The sequence below is a fragment of the Cornus florida genome, unplaced genomic scaffold, assembly GCF_030987335.1.
Source record: "Cornus florida cultivar Cherokee Brave unplaced genomic scaffold, ASM3098733v1 CherokeeBrave_3.0.0_Hap2_Chr10, whole genome shotgun sequence".
NCBI classification, from domain to species: domain Eukaryota; kingdom Viridiplantae; phylum Streptophyta; class Magnoliopsida; order Cornales; family Cornaceae; genus Cornus; species Cornus florida.
Window position 1 is genome coordinate 102,489,783 of NW_026775580.1, and position 17,697 is coordinate 102,507,479.

The 17,697-nt window shown below is 34.8% G+C and overlaps 1 protein-coding gene, 2 non-coding genes and 1 pseudogene across 3 annotated transcripts; 3 read left to right on the forward strand and 1 right to left on the reverse strand.

Annotated features, from left to right (window-relative positions):
- Positions 1–256: 256 nt before the first annotated feature.
- Positions 257–329, forward strand: TRNAE-CUC (transfer RNA glutamic acid (anticodon CUC)). The gene has a single exon. It is a non-coding gene; the product is annotated as a tRNA-Glu (tRNA).
- Positions 330–1,078: 749 nt separating this feature from the next.
- LOC132278279 (pectinesterase inhibitor 9-like) lies at positions 1,079–1,654 on the forward strand (annotated as a pseudogene).
- A 290-nt stretch (positions 1,655–1,944) lies between these two features.
- On the forward strand, positions 1,945–2,017 carry TRNAE-CUC (transfer RNA glutamic acid (anticodon CUC)). Its single transcript has one exon. It is a non-coding gene; the product is annotated as a tRNA-Glu (tRNA).
- A 902-nt stretch (positions 2,018–2,919) lies between these two features.
- LOC132276514 (methionine aminopeptidase 1A) lies at positions 2,920–15,344 on the reverse strand. Its single transcript, XM_059777970.1, has 17 exons — positions 15,238–15,344; positions 15,034–15,125; positions 14,260–14,310; positions 13,815–14,000; positions 12,046–12,121; positions 11,746–11,793; positions 11,597–11,641; positions 9,845–9,944; positions 6,966–7,017; positions 6,834–6,875; positions 6,306–6,367; positions 6,114–6,212; positions 5,009–5,082; positions 4,852–4,921; positions 4,614–4,679; positions 4,019–4,107; positions 2,920–3,309 (listed from the first exon to the last, which is right to left on the reverse strand). The coding sequence occupies exons 2-17, from the start codon at positions 15,105–15,107 to the stop codon at positions 3,232–3,234; spliced, it is 1,212 nt and encodes a 403-aa protein (XP_059633953.1). The 5' UTR covers positions 15,108–15,125; positions 15,238–15,344; the 3' UTR covers positions 2,920–3,231.
- Between the last annotated feature and the right edge of the window lie 2,353 nt (positions 15,345–17,697).

Genomic DNA, 17,697 nt, shown 5'->3' on the forward strand with positions numbered 1-17,697 from the left:
ATCTTTGAAATCTTAATATTTAGGGGAATTTGAAGGATAAATTGTTAATGAATTTTTATTTTATTTTAAGAGAAAGTCATACGATACAATTTACTGAATAAGTAAAGTAACAAAGTTGGATTAGAGTAAGTTGAATAGGTTCTTCTTTCCCGCGCTAATGCTGATTGGCTGCGGTTTATTATGTGGTACTATTATTGAATAGGTCTAATTGACTAGTCTAAAATATAATTTACAGAACCGATTTATGTACAACAATTCCGTTGTAGTCTAGTTGGTCAGGATACTCGGCTCTCACCCGAGAGACCCGGGTTCAAGTCCCGGCAACGGAATTTTCTCCCTTTTTTTTTTTGTCCTTTTTTTCTTTCTTTTTTTTTTTTTTTTTTTTTTATTCGTTTCGTTTAAATTCTCTGGTAATTTTAATCCTCAGTATGAAAACATCACAACTCATACTTTTTTCCAGAACATATACAGTGGTAGAGGTAGCTTATATATATATATATATATATATATCTGTCTGGGAATTTCATCCCGGATCTATATATATTTATATGTATGTTAGGTAGAGTCAGTGGGTCCTCGTGCATGTAAAAAATCAAAGCCTTAATACTCGGATTATGTTGGCTAAGCAATTTCTTTTATATTGTTGCTTTACACAAGTGAAATGAGCATGCTCCTGATCATTTTAAAATGGGAGCCTTCAAAGTTCCTTCTCTGGTCAAAAGTTTACAGAATCTTTTGTTGAGTTAAAATTCAGAAAATGAAACGTAAATTGTCCGTTTGATCAATCACACTCACACGTTCTATTCAAAATAATGAAAATAAAATAGTTTTGAGACACGTTCGTATGACTTAATTACAATGGTTACTTGGCCACTAAATTACCCGACCAATATTTAAAACTGGTCAATTCTCATTCTCATCTTATCACCTAGTTCTCATAACCTCGTTGCATGTGATTGATTACCAAAAATAATAATAATAAGGATAATGTGTGACTAACCTCTATATAAATTGAACCACCCTGTTCATATATGTGTCTTAAGACTAAACACATTCAAGTTTCCAATTACTCACAGACATGGCTAAAATCAGACACTCTTTGTTACTTATTCTCTTCTCCATTTCTTGTGTCACCGGCAAGGTTGATTGGCATTCTCAGGCTACCGCCTTCATCGAGGCCCAATGCCAGGCCGCCCGGTATTTCAACCTATGTGTGCAGTCCCTTTCCAACAACTATGTGAACAACACAAGTGCACCAAACCCACAAGAATTGGCTCAAGTGGCATTGACAGTGACCAACTCAACCAAACGAAGGCCAAAGAGTACCAAGTTGTGAAAGATTGTTTGGATCAGATTAATGATGGTGCGGAGCGGCTAACCCAATCGATTAAAGAGCTACAAGGAATGGGTCGAGCCGGGGCGGCCGATGATTTCAATTGGCGCACGAGCAATGTCCAGACATGGCTTAGCGCTGTGCTCACCGATGCAAACACTTTGCATTGATGGGTTCACAGGGTATGCAATGGGCGGGAAACAAAGGGCTACAATTAAAGCAACGGTGATTAATGTGGCTCAGGTCACTAGCAATGCACTTGTCTTGTTTAATCGATTTGCTGCAAGGCATAGAGTCACTGGTGTCAAGCATAAGCCTTGAGTTTGTATTTGTTCCATATGTTATCAAACATATATATACACACACATGTATGGTCAAATGAATGTGTGAATATGAGGTTTTTGTTGCTTTGAGCCCTTGAAGTCTCTCTTGTGAAGTTGAATAAGAGTGTAATTTAGAAATTTTAATTGTGATTGTCTTAAGGGTCAATGATCATCAAATAAGCCATGAGGAGGCCTGCGACTTTGTACTTGACTTTCTCCTAAATTTTCAAATTATGAGCTGCTGAGAATTCTTGGTTTTAAATGTTCAGTTGCAGCGATAATAGCAAATCCGTTGTAGTCTAGGTGGTTAGGATACTCGGCTCTCACCCGAGAGACCCGGGTTCAAGTCCCGGCAACGGAAATTCCTTTTTGCCCTTTCAAAAAAATTAAAAGGGCCAAGACTCATCATCATTTTTCCTTTTTTTTTTTTTTTTTTTTACTCCTCTTTTTTGACACAAATATATACGCCGCGTATGTGATATATACAACTCGATGCATGCTTTTCATTTTTTTTTTTTTTTTTTGCCGTTAGAACCCTCTTGAGGCAGGGGAAAATTTTTCTAAGAATTATGCTTGAATTTGTTCAGATCAGTTAGAGAAAGAAAATGGAAGCTTATTCATTTTTACTTTTTTCATAAATATCAATGGTAAAAAATGAAGCCCAAACCTGTCTCACCCCTCTAAATGCTTCTACCAGAGAGATGGGATAACTGGACAACTTGAAAAGAAATTAGACAGACATACATAACTTCAACATCTTCCGTGCGCACACACCATAATGAGAAAATTTTGACCCAAAATATTAAAAAATTTCCCACTCAAAACCCGATGAGGAGGAGAGCTAGTGCCATTTGGGCCAATGGCCTGATAGTCAATATACCCACTTTGAAAAGGGACAAGGATTCTCTCAAAATTCAACGGATGAGATTACATGGTAAATCTTATTTATCAATTCAATCTCACTCACTAAATTCTGTGTAAGTGAAGACCAGTAAATTTCATTTATCAATTCAATCTCACCTACTGAATTCCGTGTAAGAAAAGTTTGGCTAAACAGGATCCTTGTCCTTTGAAAAGATATATTACCCCCCGATAAAGTTATCGTCACTAAGATTTCAGAATATTACTTCAATGATAGATGGCTACAAATTGTTTATATTATTTTGAATTTTTTGGGACCAATATTTGAAGGATGCATGTGTAATAGTGCAAATAATCTCGTTGTCATTGAAATTATTGTTCCCATACCCTTTTAGGACACACTAATTTGAATGATTTGATTGTTTATTCTCTCTAGTATGAAAAAAGGTTCTGAACATTTGTTATTCAAACTGCACGAGTTCAAAATTGAATATAGAATCCAAACTACACATTCCACCACATCCAAAACCTAAATGTGAAGCCAAAATTTCATCACCAAATAACATAAAAATACAACATTCTTCTTACCCAATCGAGTAACAAAACAAACTATGGCACAATAAATTATACCAAGTCGCCAAGTAACAATGTTTGGCTGGATCCTGCCCTCTGATCACGGACCCCTAGAGAATACTCAGAATAGAGGCTGAGCAGTTACGAATTTAGCCAAGGGAAGACTTTGGGAGACGTGGGAAGACGGGCTGTAAGAACTTCAACTCCAGTCCCAGTCACCTGCATGACAGGAATACAAATCAATACAACGGCATGAATGCGTTCAAAGACAACAACAAATTCCTAACCCACGATGACTGTTATGCAGCATATATGACGTAGCATACTAATGCATTTTTCACTACATCTCCAAAAAGTTCATGAAAGGTGCACCTCATTATCTCATATTCAAATTTCATAGGTATTTCCCAGAATCTAAGAAATCCACTCAACATGTTCTTTTAACACCATCATCCAACTTCAATTTGTTTCACAAATCCTTGGTTATTACGTCACCAAAAATGATGCATAGCTTGCCCGTGGAATTGGATTTAACAGCAATCATAAAAAACAATATGGCAATGCATCTATTAACATATCCTCCTAATGGTCAGGGCAGTAGCTCTATCAGAAAGAATAAAGCTGCCAATCCGTGGGCAAAACAAAAAAATAACAGTATAGGCAAGGTTAAGGTAAATGATCCATCAACAGAAAGTTATGAGTTGTAACTACCATACGAGAACAATGAATGCACTGGTGCGTACATGCTCCAATGGAAAGGCCAAATCTTCAAGAGAAATGACCAATCAAAGTGAATAAAATGCCCTGACTATATACAACTAATCCCAAGCCCTAGTAATCCAAAATGAAATCCAGAGTCCATGTCTAAGCAGAAGAGAGCTACTGAGACAGAAACACAAGGTAGAAAGGACATGAAATGCATAGTTACCAGAAGTGTGTGTTCAAACTGAGCACTGCGTTTACCATCTGCAGTAACAGCAGTCCATCCATCAGGCCACATCCGATCCCGCCAAACACCTATCATGGAAGTTCGTTAATATGTAAGTTGCAGGCGACTATGTTGCATGGAATCTTCAAAAGTAGTGAAATACCAATGTCATGGGTATGGGATATCTGCCCGACACTTTTGGTTCAACATGTACTTAAAAGCATATCGAAGCATTCAATTATATTATAGTATTACTTTAAAATGAGTTAAAAGCCTATATTGAACACCATATTAGATAAAAACATTACTTTACTCTAGAAAATAAAAAAATAATAATAATTAAATTAAATGAATATTTATAGTGTCCGTGTGTCCTTCTGTTTAGAGATTTGATACGTCCAATGCATGGATACATACCCGTGCCCGAGTCCATGTAACATAGGGCGACATAACCGTTGAACTGATAATTTTTCTCTCTATATACACACACAATTTTCTTAGCAGTATATTTAATAAGAAACCCATCCAAGGCTGTATAAAAAATTATCTGAACCCTGTATCATACTGATCTTGCAAAGAACATGTATAAACGAACCTGCATTGATCATAGGTTCAATAGTGAAGGTCTGCCCTGCCTTCATCACACCAACTGCTTTATTTCCTGCTTGAGGTTAAGGTCAATACATATAATAATGACCAAGTAAGAAGATTCAGTTTCCCTAATGTCACAGTAATAGAGAGGAATTCTGCATTTCTCAAATTGTCATACGTCAAGTAAAAAAATTCATATAAAAAGGAGAATTGGGAATTGCAAGCAGCTCTATTGAGGATACTTCCATAATGGGGAATATTTGGTGCACAATGGAAGAGTTCTCCAATACCATGACCACAATATGATTTAACCTATTTTTACAAAACAGTAACAAACTTGTTAGGAAACTGTCAGCCTTCTCATTAAAAAAAGAACAGTGATCTAGGACTGTAGATTACCACAGATAAACCTGACATTGAAGCATGTCGATTAATGACTTCCCCAATTTCCCGAAATCGTACCCCAGGTTTCACTGTAATCAACAGGATATAAAAATCAGAATAGTAAAAAGTTAAAAAGTCCAGACTCTGTAACAATGCAAAAGACAAGAAAACTGATGGAAAGTAACACCATTTAATGCTTCACATAAATTTTATAATGCATGACAGTTTTCTGAAAATAGGTCAACTATTAGGACTTCCAAGGTATCTTATACATGTTAAGTACTGAAGGTACTTTATGCAAAAACAGAACCCTTAGGCCTTGCTTAGATTGCAAGAAATGAGAATTAGATGTTTCAAGGACTAATCTTCACTGACCTTCCAGCTATTAAGCATTTAACAGTTCAAATAGATGTTAATCATAGAAATGTTAAAAAAATCAAGGGGAAACAGAAAGCAAATTCTTTGTAAGGACATGGAAAACTATCCCTAAAACGGAATACTTCCATGTATATATATGCAGTGAAGATTCGAACAAGCCACGCACTATTACAAGCCCTAGATTAACCGAATGACTTAATGCAAGAAAATAATAATAATAATTAAAAGCGCAAGAAACAAATGACCTTGGGAATGGGTAATTGTTTAACCAGACTTTATTATTCAATTCTAGAAATTACGAATCATAAAACTATTAAAATAAGTGTTCATGTTGTTCATTTGATTATTACCCTGTCTAAACGAAGTTATTTGATACCAAAGGTATCTAAAACCACCAGTGACGTAATAACAGATAGTATGTGCACCAATACTTAACGAAAGGCAAAAAATTAATATATATATATATATATGTGTGTGTGTGTGTACCAAAATGACCAACAATTCCAGGGACAATGGTAATCATTCTTCCTCTAAGTTGGGCCATTGCTACCTTAAAGAATAAAATAATCCAGGAACTCCAACAAAACATAACAGAATTGCAGTCCAAGCTAAACCAAAACAAAGGATCAGACAAACAGAGAGGGAGATGATGATAAGGAATGATGTTTAAGAGGGGAGTGATGATAACAAGTTTCTGTACAGACTAAAATATTAGGTCATGACATACAAAACCAATACATACCGATTGCTATTGCTTTCTCCAAACACTCATAAGTACATTGGACCAGCCGTCGTGACGCTTCATCAACATTTCCGACAAAGAATGTTTCATTGAGATCACCTGCAAGGTTAGCAACAAGTCAACCAACAGTCAAGTACAAATGTGTTTAAAATAATGCCCCCTAATCCAATTAAAAGGTGTAATAAATCTTACCATGGACACCTTTATAGTACACAGTTACATCAACATTTACAATATCACCATCCTCTAATTTCCTGAAACAACAATTACGTATTGTATCAGAAAAGCACCACTCAGGCTCAACATAAATTTGAAAGTTGAGATTAACTTAAAGAAAGCACTGCAAATTTAATGGATTGTTTTGCAGTGGACTGTTGTTTTGGTATCAATGGGCTACGTGCAATTAAAAGGAAGAAGCAACAAGAAATTTGGAAAGTAGCTGCAGAATTAGAATATCAAAAGATAATCAAAATATTAAATCTTTTTGGAAGCTAATAGATATCTTACTGACAGAAAAAAAACAGCATAACAAAGTAATTTACTATTTTTCTTTAAAATACCATCCACAGCTTAGTATAAAACAAATAATTACATGAGAGAAGGGGGGGGGGGGGGGGGGGGGGGGGGGTTGGGGGGGGTGTGGTTGTTCTGTTTTATTATATCTACCGGAATTACAGATAACACGAGTAGATCTTTTACTCAGTTGGATACAGCAGTTACCTTGCATCTGGAATTCCATGGCAGATAATTTCATTGACTGACCTGTGTCAAATGGAAAGAGTAAAATTTGTTAACAATCTAGGTCGTGATGCATAATGAATTTAAGAAAACGTACAAAGAAGAAGTACCTACGTGCAGCAAGACTTTGGGAAGAAATGATAATTTAGTGGAGATGGATATCCTCCTACAGTAGGTAAAATAAGAAGAAAAATCAACAAACCCATATAACAATGGCAAATGCTTTTAATCACATACGCTATCATATCTTTGAATCCCATGTAAGTTTTAGTCATCCCTTTTTCCTGGCATTACCCTAAATATGGACTTTTTCCAACCAAAAAATAAAGGCAGCCAATTTTAGAATTATAGGAGGACAGGGCAAATTGCATAAAACCCCACTAAACTATTCTCTCTAAAGAAACCCCCTTGAACTACTATTTACACAGTTAACCCACTAAACTATCCCATTTTTTACAAAGAACCCCATTCCCTTAGTCTTCTGTTACACCTACTAACAGTAAATTCCAAGATGCAAGTCACATGACTGGCCTATTTTTCGAACAAAGGCATTTTTGCCTTTTATGACCATTACCTAGTGCGTTAACCTGTTTTTAACCCATTTTCCTCTTCCCATCTTCACCTCTGAAAACCCCTAACGAGATGTATAAGCACTGCACTTGTGCGAACAACTAAACCTAACTACTCTCTCTCTCTCTCTCTCTCTCTTGCTCGTGAAATCCATTCCTAGCTAGGAACTGCTTGTGGTGCAGATTTCTGCTTTTTCCAGATGATGCAGCCATTGTAGGAAGTGCTCAAGTTGCCATTGTACCAGAGTGGGTCGATAGAGATGACGCAAGATGGAAGAAAAAGAAGGAAGAGGAGAAAGAAGAGATGGTATGGAATTAGAATTGGGTTTCATTGGGATGCAAAATGGAATCCTTTCGGACATTGGAACTCCCCTCATATCTATCTATATACATACACACACACACTTCCTCTGTCTCTCTTTAGATACAAAATGGTATCCCTATCAATTCAATCTGGTAACAATTAGATGCCACTCGTTTCTTCTCATAAGCCAAATTTTAAACTCTTGAAAATCTTTATTCACATGAAGCACAGAACTCTTTTTCTGCATCAATCCATTTTTCTTGACTTCAGAAGCAGAGCCAAAAGAAGAATTCAAAGACTATGCAACTACAGTAGACCACGTCCCTACTCAAGAAACTGAAGGAAAAATCTCAACCCATATATGTGTGTGTCTCTTTCTGTGTTTGGATTATCAAAACATTCTCTTTTGTTTTTTTTTCCTCCATTTTATAACAGCTTTTATAGCCTCTCTCTCTCTCTCTCTCTCTACACACACACACACACACACACACGTATATCCTGCAAACAACAAATTAACAGATTGCATTAAGATAATGAAAAAATGAGGTGTTGATTTCTTAGTGGGTGTTGATATTAATTAGCCACATAACCAACAACTCTCAAATAAGCTTGAAACAACGTAACTTAGATAATGGGCAAAAATGTAATTTCAAATTTCTGTTAACGGCTGTTTGACGCCATCTCCTTAAGTGTGTATTTCTTTTAGTTTGGGGGGCAGTTTGTAGTTTAGGGGGTTAGTTGCAAAAGGGTGATGGATACGGGGGAGATGTTATGCAATTTATCCTTGAAGGACAAACCCAAAATCTAGCAAGTGTCCCCAACATCAAAGCTTCCCCAAATTTCTATAATGCCAATCGTATTACTCTATTTTATTTTATTTTTAACTTCAACTCAACTCAACAAAGCCTTTTCACAACTGTGTAAATCTAGTCTAATACTTAAACTTTTACTTCTCAAAAAAATTATTGCCAATTATGAAGAGTGAAATGGTCCACGTAAGGGGTAATGCTACTAGGGTGAGGGAAAGGCCAAAGTTAATGTGTAGAGTTAATGAGTAAGGTTATATTAACATGTGATTTAACTGAGACTATGGCCTTGGATAGAGCGGAATGGAAAAACATATTTCATGTAGCAACCTCAAGTAGTTGGGAAAAGAGGTTTTGTTGAGTTTAGTAAAAAAAAAAAAAAAATCCATAAAATATTTTCTAGATAAACAACTCAAATAATATAACTCAATAATTGATTCTTGTACGAAAACTCGAACGGAAAAAATGCAGTAGCAACATTAACTTGTGAAAAGGGCATAAAAATAAACATCAGCGTGAAATAAATATGATATGAGATGTTCAGCGTGTTGATTTCTAGAAAACAAATGAAGACAAAACCAGGATTTAGCAATTAAGAAAAACATTTACATGGACACAAATATGGGATAGAATATGATACAACATAAACACAATGGTACAAAAAATTCTGAAAAATAATATATATATATGTATATATGTATATATTTGCTGAGAACAGCACAACATATATGTAGGAATATAAATAATTATAAGATGACAAAAGATTATTTTATATATAAGAATAATTATATTAAAATTATAATTCCATAAAACTACAGTATTTGTTATGATATATATATATATATATACACACACATTATAGAAAATGCACGGCATGTATCTACGACCATCCAAGTAGTATCAGTATTTGATACAAATGTGATATAAATACCACAACCTTTTAAAAGTATCGATACTTCATAGATAGCATCAAATTATCTAGGAGGCAAGAGGAAAGTTCTGCTTACATGGGACTTATTGATTATCTAGGAGGAAAGAGGAATGTCCTGGTTACATGGACTACATATACATGCCTAATTGATTTCTTCTTCAAACTAGAGGCTAAATTTTCTTGCAAAACCAGAGAACGAGAGAGGAGCTGGAAGGATCCATATGCCCGAATTTCAAGCACCCCAACAAATAGCACATTATTAAAAATTTCTACCCTATCATATCATGCAGTTACTAGTGTTTTAGTTCAAATAATTCATAAAACCAACAAGGAAAAAAGATAAAAACCTATTTCACAAAGCTCAAATACAGAGTCAAGCATACCAGCAGCAATTGTTGCTTCATGTACCACCTCGTCAATTTCATCAGTAGTCACACCAACTCGAATAACACGAGCAGCTGCATCCAAAACTTCCCTTGCTATCTGCAGGAAACATTTTGGAAGAAACAAATTCAAGATTTCCCTAAAGAACAGATCATGATAGTACAGCTGTGGTTCTGTTCCCTTCTTGCCCTGATGAAAGAAATTTCTCTCTAGAAAATAATAGCATTTTCACCTCAAAATCTAATCTCTTTTCTTATTAAAAATGTGTTGTTCTGCTTTTTCCCTAGCCACAATTATTTGGAATGCTGAAGTTTTTCTAAAGTTAAAAGCTTTGAGGTGGTATAATCTCTTACTGCCAACAACAATAATAATAATATCATTTTCCTTCAATCTAGGGCTTTGCTTGATACCATTTGGGTTATTTGGACTGTAAAATGGACAAAAAGAAAAAAGAAAAAAAAAACACACACACAAAAGAACATTTTGAAGAAAAATAAATAAAAATCCGCTTTGGATGAGATGTGGGATAAAGTGCTTTGCTTCCAACCAACTGGGTTATTTGGACAGAAAGAAAAGCAAGAACTTTGGGCGGAAAGGATAGCAAGAACTTCGTAAGGAAAAAAAAAAAACACTTCAGATAAGTTGGGGAATAGAGCAGTCCTTTAAGCCTCTCTTTGGATCTCAACTGCTAAAGAAATTGAAGGTATTCCTCTTGGCTGGATATTAATTAATTGAATCTTTGGTTACTTCTTCCTGAGCTAAAGATGAAGTTTGCTTAAGGTCTTCAAGGCTTTTCCTAGGGGGGAAATCAAAATTAGTTTTGATGGCTACTCTTTAAGCAAACCATGTTCATTTGCTATTTTGTTTTACTTTTGGGGGGCTGGTTTATTCTCTCAAGATTACATGGAAACTACATCTAACTTTTTTAAGAACTCAGATTTACGAAAAGAGGTCAAGGCAGAAAATCAGCTCTTTTAGAAATTCAGGAAGCTCAATGCCTTGTTATCATCATTGCAGAATGCAAAGTAAAGGAAGATCCTATGGAAGTTTCGGAATGGGCTACCTCAAGGAAACTGGGTTGCTTGCTTTGTGATCATTGGACAAGGAAATTGGCACTGGCCTAATTTCCATGGCCATGGTTCCTTTGCTATCCAAGAGAAGCTAATAAGCTGCTGATTCTACAAGAAAATAAGTAACTTCCACTTTTGTTTTTTGTATTTTTTTTTTTGGGTCTTGTTGACACTAGCTTGTTACCCTGGGCCGGCGAGCACCCACCCCACCCCATCAAAACCACCACAATTGATGCCTTGAGATCTCTTATCCTTGCAACAATGGTTCATTTATGTGTTATATACATTTATATATATAATAATGCTAAGATTCATTAGCCACCTTTTTATCTCTAATTAAACTTTATCTTGCTTTATTTTTTTATGCCAACAAACACTTCATTTCTTACATCAACATATTTGAAGTTCAAAAAGTATTTTTTCATTTTCCATTTGGATAGAAAAACTCAGAACCTGATGGAGAGAAATCAGAGGCCCTCACTTGCAGCAACTTTTTCATATTACGAGATGATATTTTGCTACACATATGCACTAGCACACATACGCAAACACAAAGGCATCAATTATAACACGGCCAAGGAGCCTCTGAATAAGGCTATGATGCAAACTTCAGCGTGGAACTTAAGAAAAAACCAGTTTGGTTCATGCAAAAATAAACAAAAAGGAATGATGAAAACTTACACGGCAAGTTTCTCTCATTCTCTCAATTTGCTCTGTGGTTTTGATCTTCAAACAAGAATGTAAAATTAAAAAAGAAAAGTAATTAGGTCTCATTTCTATCCAATGAACTTATATTTAACAGGAAACTACTTTCCAACTCAAAGGATTACCTCAACAACATGCTGCAGATCACTATTGGGCTCCTCCTTTGGGATCCCCTACAAAGTTGATACATGAAAAGGGAAGTTTGTTAAAGAACTACACCAGACAACATAAAAGGTATTTTAAATAACAATAACAAAATTGACAATAATTTTGTCAAATTATCAGAAAATTCAATATTATCAGAAAATCCACATTAAAGGACACTAATCTACATATTCCCCTACTAAAATTGACAATAGGGGGAAAAAAAAGAAAAACAGAGACAATTACTTGAAATTTAAACAGAAATAAGTCAAACAACTCACATCCATTGCCCAGTCAGGTTGATCAATGTGAGCAGGTATAATACGCTTTTTTGATATGGGATATGGCCTTAATGTCCTGTTCAAGATTAAAAAGCAATTTGAGTTTCAAACAATGAGAAACAGGTGTAAATCAAACTCCAAAACAACATCTTAAAGCACTGAGGAACAAAACAGGATTGAAATATATCACATTATGGACCATTTGAAAGAAGACGAAAAAAATAAACATCATTATTCTTTTAAGAGATAACTATGTTCTATCAAATAAATAATCGTCAACACTCATTAATAATATCAGTCCACAAGATACCTATGTTCAAAGCATGACTTATCCAAGGGGAGAATAACGGCGTTTGGCAGGCTCACATGTCTCACATTAAAATAAATCAGCAGTAATATTATTAACTGAAAAGAGAAGTGACCATGCATACAGTGCCACCTTCTTATCTAATTAAAACAATTAGGAAATGCCATGGAAAGTTAAACATTTGTCATTATCGTATAACCCCCAGTTTTCATGACAACACCCAATTGTCACCCGAGTCTTCAGAGACCAATCTGATAGTGCTAGATTGAAAGGAGGAGGAGGAGGAGGAGAAGAGGAAGATAATGTGACAACTAGCAAGAGTACTATGTCTTAGTTTGTCCCCAAACAGGACCTAATCTCTCTTCGAAAATTGTTGCAAACCATATCTTTCAAGAGATGCTTTTGCTTATCAGAAATCAGCATGCATGATGCACATTCATATCATGTGACAGAATTTGATCTTCTGTCTTGTAATATTTCCTAAAATTCCAGGGATATTTAAGGGTCACCACCCAACGTGCTCCCTGTTAATCAAGAGTGTAGTGAGAGTTTGACTGGACAACAGACTAAAACTTCATATTTCTTTTATAATTTCAGAGCTACAACGTGTAGTTAGATATTATATCACATATAGACATTTGATTGTGCTGGATACCCATCTGGGATACAGAACGTCTCTGGAAATGATACAATTATCTATGTTAGATACTAGTGGAAACACAAATACCTAGCTGACATTGACATAAAACCCATTAAATATCGTCTTTCCGAATTAATTGTCATTTTCTATTTTCATTTCTTATGAATTTTGAATTGAAAAAATGAACAACTTTGAAAAATGGTCGTGTTTCAGTAATCACGAACTTTTAGTTATAGAAAGTGCAGAATACTATTCTCAATTAGTTTCTTGAAAACTTGCCACTTTAGGAAATTTTTCCAAGAACAATTTCTTAAACATCTCCATTAAATATATTCTCCGGCTCATTTTCATTTTGTTCTGCTTTCAATAACAAAAAGTACTTCTAGAAAGGCATACCATATGTGTCCTTAAGGTATCAAAAGACACCTGCTAATTTGTTATTCAATCACCTGATCTTTAAAAATAAGTTAATCGCCCATAAGACACTTTTACCACCCAAAAAAAAACAATTTATCCCAAGTTAGGAGAAAATATATGTAGTGTCTAAAACAAGACCAAGTCCCCATGTGCTAACCTAGCTTAGGTCATATGTGATGCAAACAAATTGGTATTCTCAGTTAGGTACCCTATCTGGTACCTTGAAATTGAAGCTTGGAAAGTACGCTTTTAAGGTAGCTCAAATCCTCTAACTCAATATATAGTGAAGGAAAAGACCTTATACAATTCAAGTCTATCATCCAAATTGTCAACTATTACAAGTCTGACAACAACTATCATGAAAAACATTGACTAAGAATGAGACTCAAAAGTCAAAAGAAATACCCTGTCCAATCAAAAAGGGGATGTTTTGGTGTTCGAGTCTGTCCTTTCTTCAAGCAATATAGCCAATCATCATCCGGTGCAGCTGAATTTTGTTCACCAGGAGTACCAGGTCCGAAAGATGACAATTTTGCCTTCAAATGAACTGATTTATGAGAGACCCATGAAGCCTTGAAACAGTCCTGGGTGCTGTTCAGAGTCGCAATTCCATCATAATATAAGCCATAAACAGTATCACAGCCAAAAAAATGGTAAATCAATCATTTGCAAACATAGACATAAAGCATTTGCAAACATAACTAAATATATATGTATCAATCAGTAACAATAATCAAGCCTTTTCCGTTGAATTTCTAGTTTCAAAGCGTTCCCGAGTTTCCATGATTTTCTGGATGTTATGCCATGATAGAAAGTAAAAATAAAGCCAATTAAAGAAGCCGTTACAAACCAGAAAGCAGCACCTTCACGAGGAAGCTTCAATTCCACACACTTTGGACACCTGCAAACAAGGGGGCAGGGGGAGATATCTATCAGAAAAATGGTATAAAACCCAGAGCGAGCTAATGCCTTCCATGAACCTAGAATTACCCAAACTTTTTAACACTCGAAGAAATTGACAATTCCTAGCAAATTCATTATTACATAATGAAAGAAAGCTATACTGGATTATGTTTTATGACTTGGAATGTTAGGTCACGTGCAACGAGAACACAGAAACACAACGAAGATATGATATATCAAGTGTCAAAGAGTTTACCCACGCCTCTATATGAAAATGAAAACTGCATATTGGAACCATAGTAATAATATCACATGCAATTCGATAGCCATCAAAGCAATAAGAATGCATCTGGTGCCACATATCACAAATAGCCATACCACCACAAAAATCGCCATAATTTAATTCCAGTTTCATTCTGAAATATACCAAGCAGTACAACAGAGGACAATTAACTCTATATTTTTCATATAGAATTACAAAGCAATGCCGAAATTGTTATTTCTAGCACTGACATTTATCACCATATTTAAGCTTTTTTTCTTTGATTCTTTTGCAAGTGAATGAGCTATGATCAATTTACCAATGCAGTTTACACATGCGGACACACACGAGACACTTATATTTTTTATATATACAGTGTACAAGAAAATTATAAAGAAAGTTGTTCTACATCAAAACAGAATTATCAAAAATATCGCAGAGAATCGCAGGATTACATACTGAAGATGTGCAGGCTTGCCACATTGAGCACATGATAAGGTCGTAGTTTCGGCCATATCTGATTCACCAGCCATCAATCCGATCTTTGTGCACTGCATAAAACCAATTTACTGTATCTATCATCCATCTATATATATAAATACACACAACAAAAAAAAAAAAAATTGTATATTTTTTTGTTTGACAAGTGAGTAAAGCACATACCTTCAATAACTATCGTCTGAGATGGGGAATATAGCTTTATTGGAGAGAGAGGGCACTTAGGGTTTTTTTTGCAGACTAACCCTAAAATGGAAGTCAGAAGTAGATGTTGTGGGCGGTGACCTGTGTACTTACCAAAGTCAAGTCGCACGTGGAGGCTTATTACTGGTACAAGGTTTGACATTTACTTAAATTTTAAATTTGGAGAATAAGAAAATATGGAGTATGAAATAAAAACATTAGTAAACAATATAATTATTAAAATAGTGGGTCAATTTTTTTTTAGCTTTATTTAGCATGAAAAAAAAAGCCACATATTAAAATAGTAAATTGCAGTGACCTCTTTTGGAATTTGGACAAATTTTATACAAGTGGAGCATTTAATTTTTATTATTTTGATCTCTCCTAAAGTTTGGGTGTATACTCAACAAACCCCTCTCCACCGAAACTTGTTAAAAAATTTTATAAAATGATCAAATTACCCTTACACTCATTTTTTTTTTTTTTATTTATAATATTTTTTTTAGGAGAGGGTAGTGGTGGTGGAGAGGAGAGAGAAAGTAATAAGAGAGATGGGATAGAAATTTGATCTTTTTAGATTTTGAAATATATTTCAAATATATTACATATAAGGGTATGATTGACTTTTTATAATTTTAAGGTAGATCAGAATAATAAATCTCAAACACTCCACCCGTGTGAGATTACTTCGTCCAAACTCAGGGGAAGGAAGTATAATTTACCCTTAAAATAACTGCATATAACTTCCATCAACTATAAAATATGCAATTCTTTTTTTCCATGATAATATGTATTTTTTTTTTTCCCTAGTTGGTACAGGAGCAAGATTGACTTCTTCGAGGTCTGGAGGCTGGAGTCGCTCGAGGGATCCTATCGGGACCCTAAACACAAAATCCCAAGTCTCCAAGGACGAGGGAGAGTAATTAATTGCACTTACGAAGCACTAGTGTTTAACGTCTCTAACAAGACGTTGGGCTCTTTAGACCCAGATCAAAAATCTACACACATGTCTTTTCTGAGACTTGAACCCCTAACCTCCCTTTAGGAGATAAGAGGCCGATATCGCTAGGCTACTGGCCCGTTGGTGATATTATGTAATATTTTTATAGTGAATTTTATGTATATATTAGATTCTTAACGATATTTTTGAAGGAAGTCTATATTACATTTTATATATATATATTTTATATTTTTTTTTTCAAAAATTAGCAATACAAAGATCTTGTCTTTAATTAACACTTGGAAAAATTGCAATCGTCATATTTCTTACATGCATCATAATTATAGGACTCTTTTTTTTCATGGATAAACTCACACATTCATTTATTGTTATGTGAAATTTAATTGAGAAATTTTAAAATCTCATTACTTAATTTTTCATATTTTAAAAAATGCTAACTTTTTCAAAGTATTAGGTTTGACCACCAATTTTCTGAAACTAATTACAAAAATATACAAATGCACTTTTTATATTTTTTTCATGGTCCAAAATGCCCCTCTCTGCATTATACTCTCCCCCTATTTCTCTGATCTCTAACCTGCATACCAAATTTCTTGCTAATCTTGGGTCTTTTGATTTCCGACCAACCATTACCTTTGTCCCTGTCACGTCACAACATAGCTTCCATCAAAAAGAACCCAAGACCCAATCCTAAAAATGAAAAAATAATGATAAAAAAAAAATAAAAATAAAAAACACCAAACCCATCACCGTCGTTCTTTGCTCGTCGGCGTCGGAATCTTTCTGGTAGCTGTTATTCACCACCGTTTCAGCTCGCCAGTAAGTTGTTTAGTGCACCGCCGTCACCACTGGTATCACCACTACCAACCATCTTTGCTACCTATTAATCATTTCTACAACCATCTATGTTCACCCCATAGTCACCTTTGTGGAATCACATACACCACAACAAAATTTATTTTTTCAAACTCCATTGTCAGTGAGAAGATTGGCACCATTTCTATTAAAATTATTCTCATTTTTATTACTGAATACAAAATGTTTTTAACTTCAATTCCTAAAGACCACAAGGTAGATTATGAATAATCTTGACAACCAAGGAGTAAGTAATTAGAATCAGAAGACCCAAGATTAGCAAGAAATTTGGTTTGCAGGTTAGAGATAAAAATAGATGAGAGAGTATAATGTAGAAAAGGGCATTTTAGACAATGAAAAAAATGTAAAAAATGTTTTCATATACTTTTGTAATTAGTTTCACAAAGTTGGTAGTCAAACTTAATGTTGATCAAATGACCCTAATGCATTTATTTTGATGATAACAAATTATTTAAAGAGGTTTTATATATTAATGTTTCAACTGAGTTTAAATGCAAGGAAAATGAATGCTTCTATAAAGAGGGGAAGAAAGGAACTTCATGACATAATGTGGACTTGGATGCACATACTTAAAACATCCAAAGGCTGTAAGTGCTCTACAAGAA

What these genes read in the sequence shown, in the direction of transcription:
- LOC132276514 (XM_059777970.1), bottom strand. Translation starts at nt 15,107, where the DNA reads ATGGCTGGTGAATCAGATATGGCCGAAACTACGACCTTATCATGTGCT. An exon ending in CGTGAAGGTGCTGCTTTCTG is followed by an intron (nt 14,001 to 14,259) that starts GTTTGTAACGGC and finishes GACTCTGAACAG; the next exon opens with CACCCAGGACTGTTTCAAGG. An exon ending in TGAAGCAACAATTGCTGCTG is followed by an intron (nt 7,018 to 9,844) that starts GTATGCTTGACT and finishes TACCTACTGTAG; the next exon opens with GAGGATATCCATCTCCACTA.